At 64.9% G+C, this 399-nt stretch overlaps 1 protein-coding gene across 1 annotated transcript in view; it reads left to right on the top strand.

Moving 5' to 3' along the window:
• Positions 1-16: 16 nt before the first annotated feature.
• Positions 17-399, top strand: part of LOC113979806 (glutathione S-transferase 2-like) — a gene marked incomplete at both ends in the record, with an annotated part of 1,103 nt that continues 720 nt past the window's right edge. Inside the window, one exon of the mRNA XM_027707087.1 lies at positions 17-133. Within this exon, the coding sequence (XP_027562888.1) occupies positions 17-133 (117 nt within the window). The remainder of the gene's footprint in view (positions 134-399) is intronic.

Raw genomic sequence — 399 nt, forward strand, 5'->3', positions numbered from 1 at the left:
AGGGGGGTGTGTGACACCTCCCGGTGCCGCAGGCGGCCAGACGGAGCAGGAGAAGCAGCGCGTGGATCTGATGGAAAACCAGCTCATGGATTTCAGGATGGGCTTTGCCCAGCTCTGCTACAACCCCGACTTCGTGAGTACCCCCGGGGGGGGCACGGGGGGACAGAGCCCCCCGAACGCCGGGACTGTCCCCCCACGTGGGAACAAGGGGACGGAGCCACCACCAGCGTGGGGGGGGTCTGTTGGGTGCCCCCTTTGCCCCCACTCCCTCATTCCCATCCCCAACTCCCCCATCCTCATCCCCCATCCTCCCATTCCCCCCCATCTCCCATTCCCATCCCCAATTCCCCTGTTCTCATCCCCATTCCCCCCACTCCCTTTCCCATTTCCAATTCCCCC

The sequence above is a fragment of the Neopelma chrysocephalum genome, unplaced genomic scaffold (assembly GCF_003984885.1).
Source record: "Neopelma chrysocephalum unplaced genomic scaffold, ASM398488v2 Primary Assembly neopelma1_89360, whole genome shotgun sequence".
In the NCBI taxonomy this organism is placed as follows: Eukaryota; Metazoa; Chordata; class Aves; order Passeriformes; family Pipridae; genus Neopelma; species Neopelma chrysocephalum.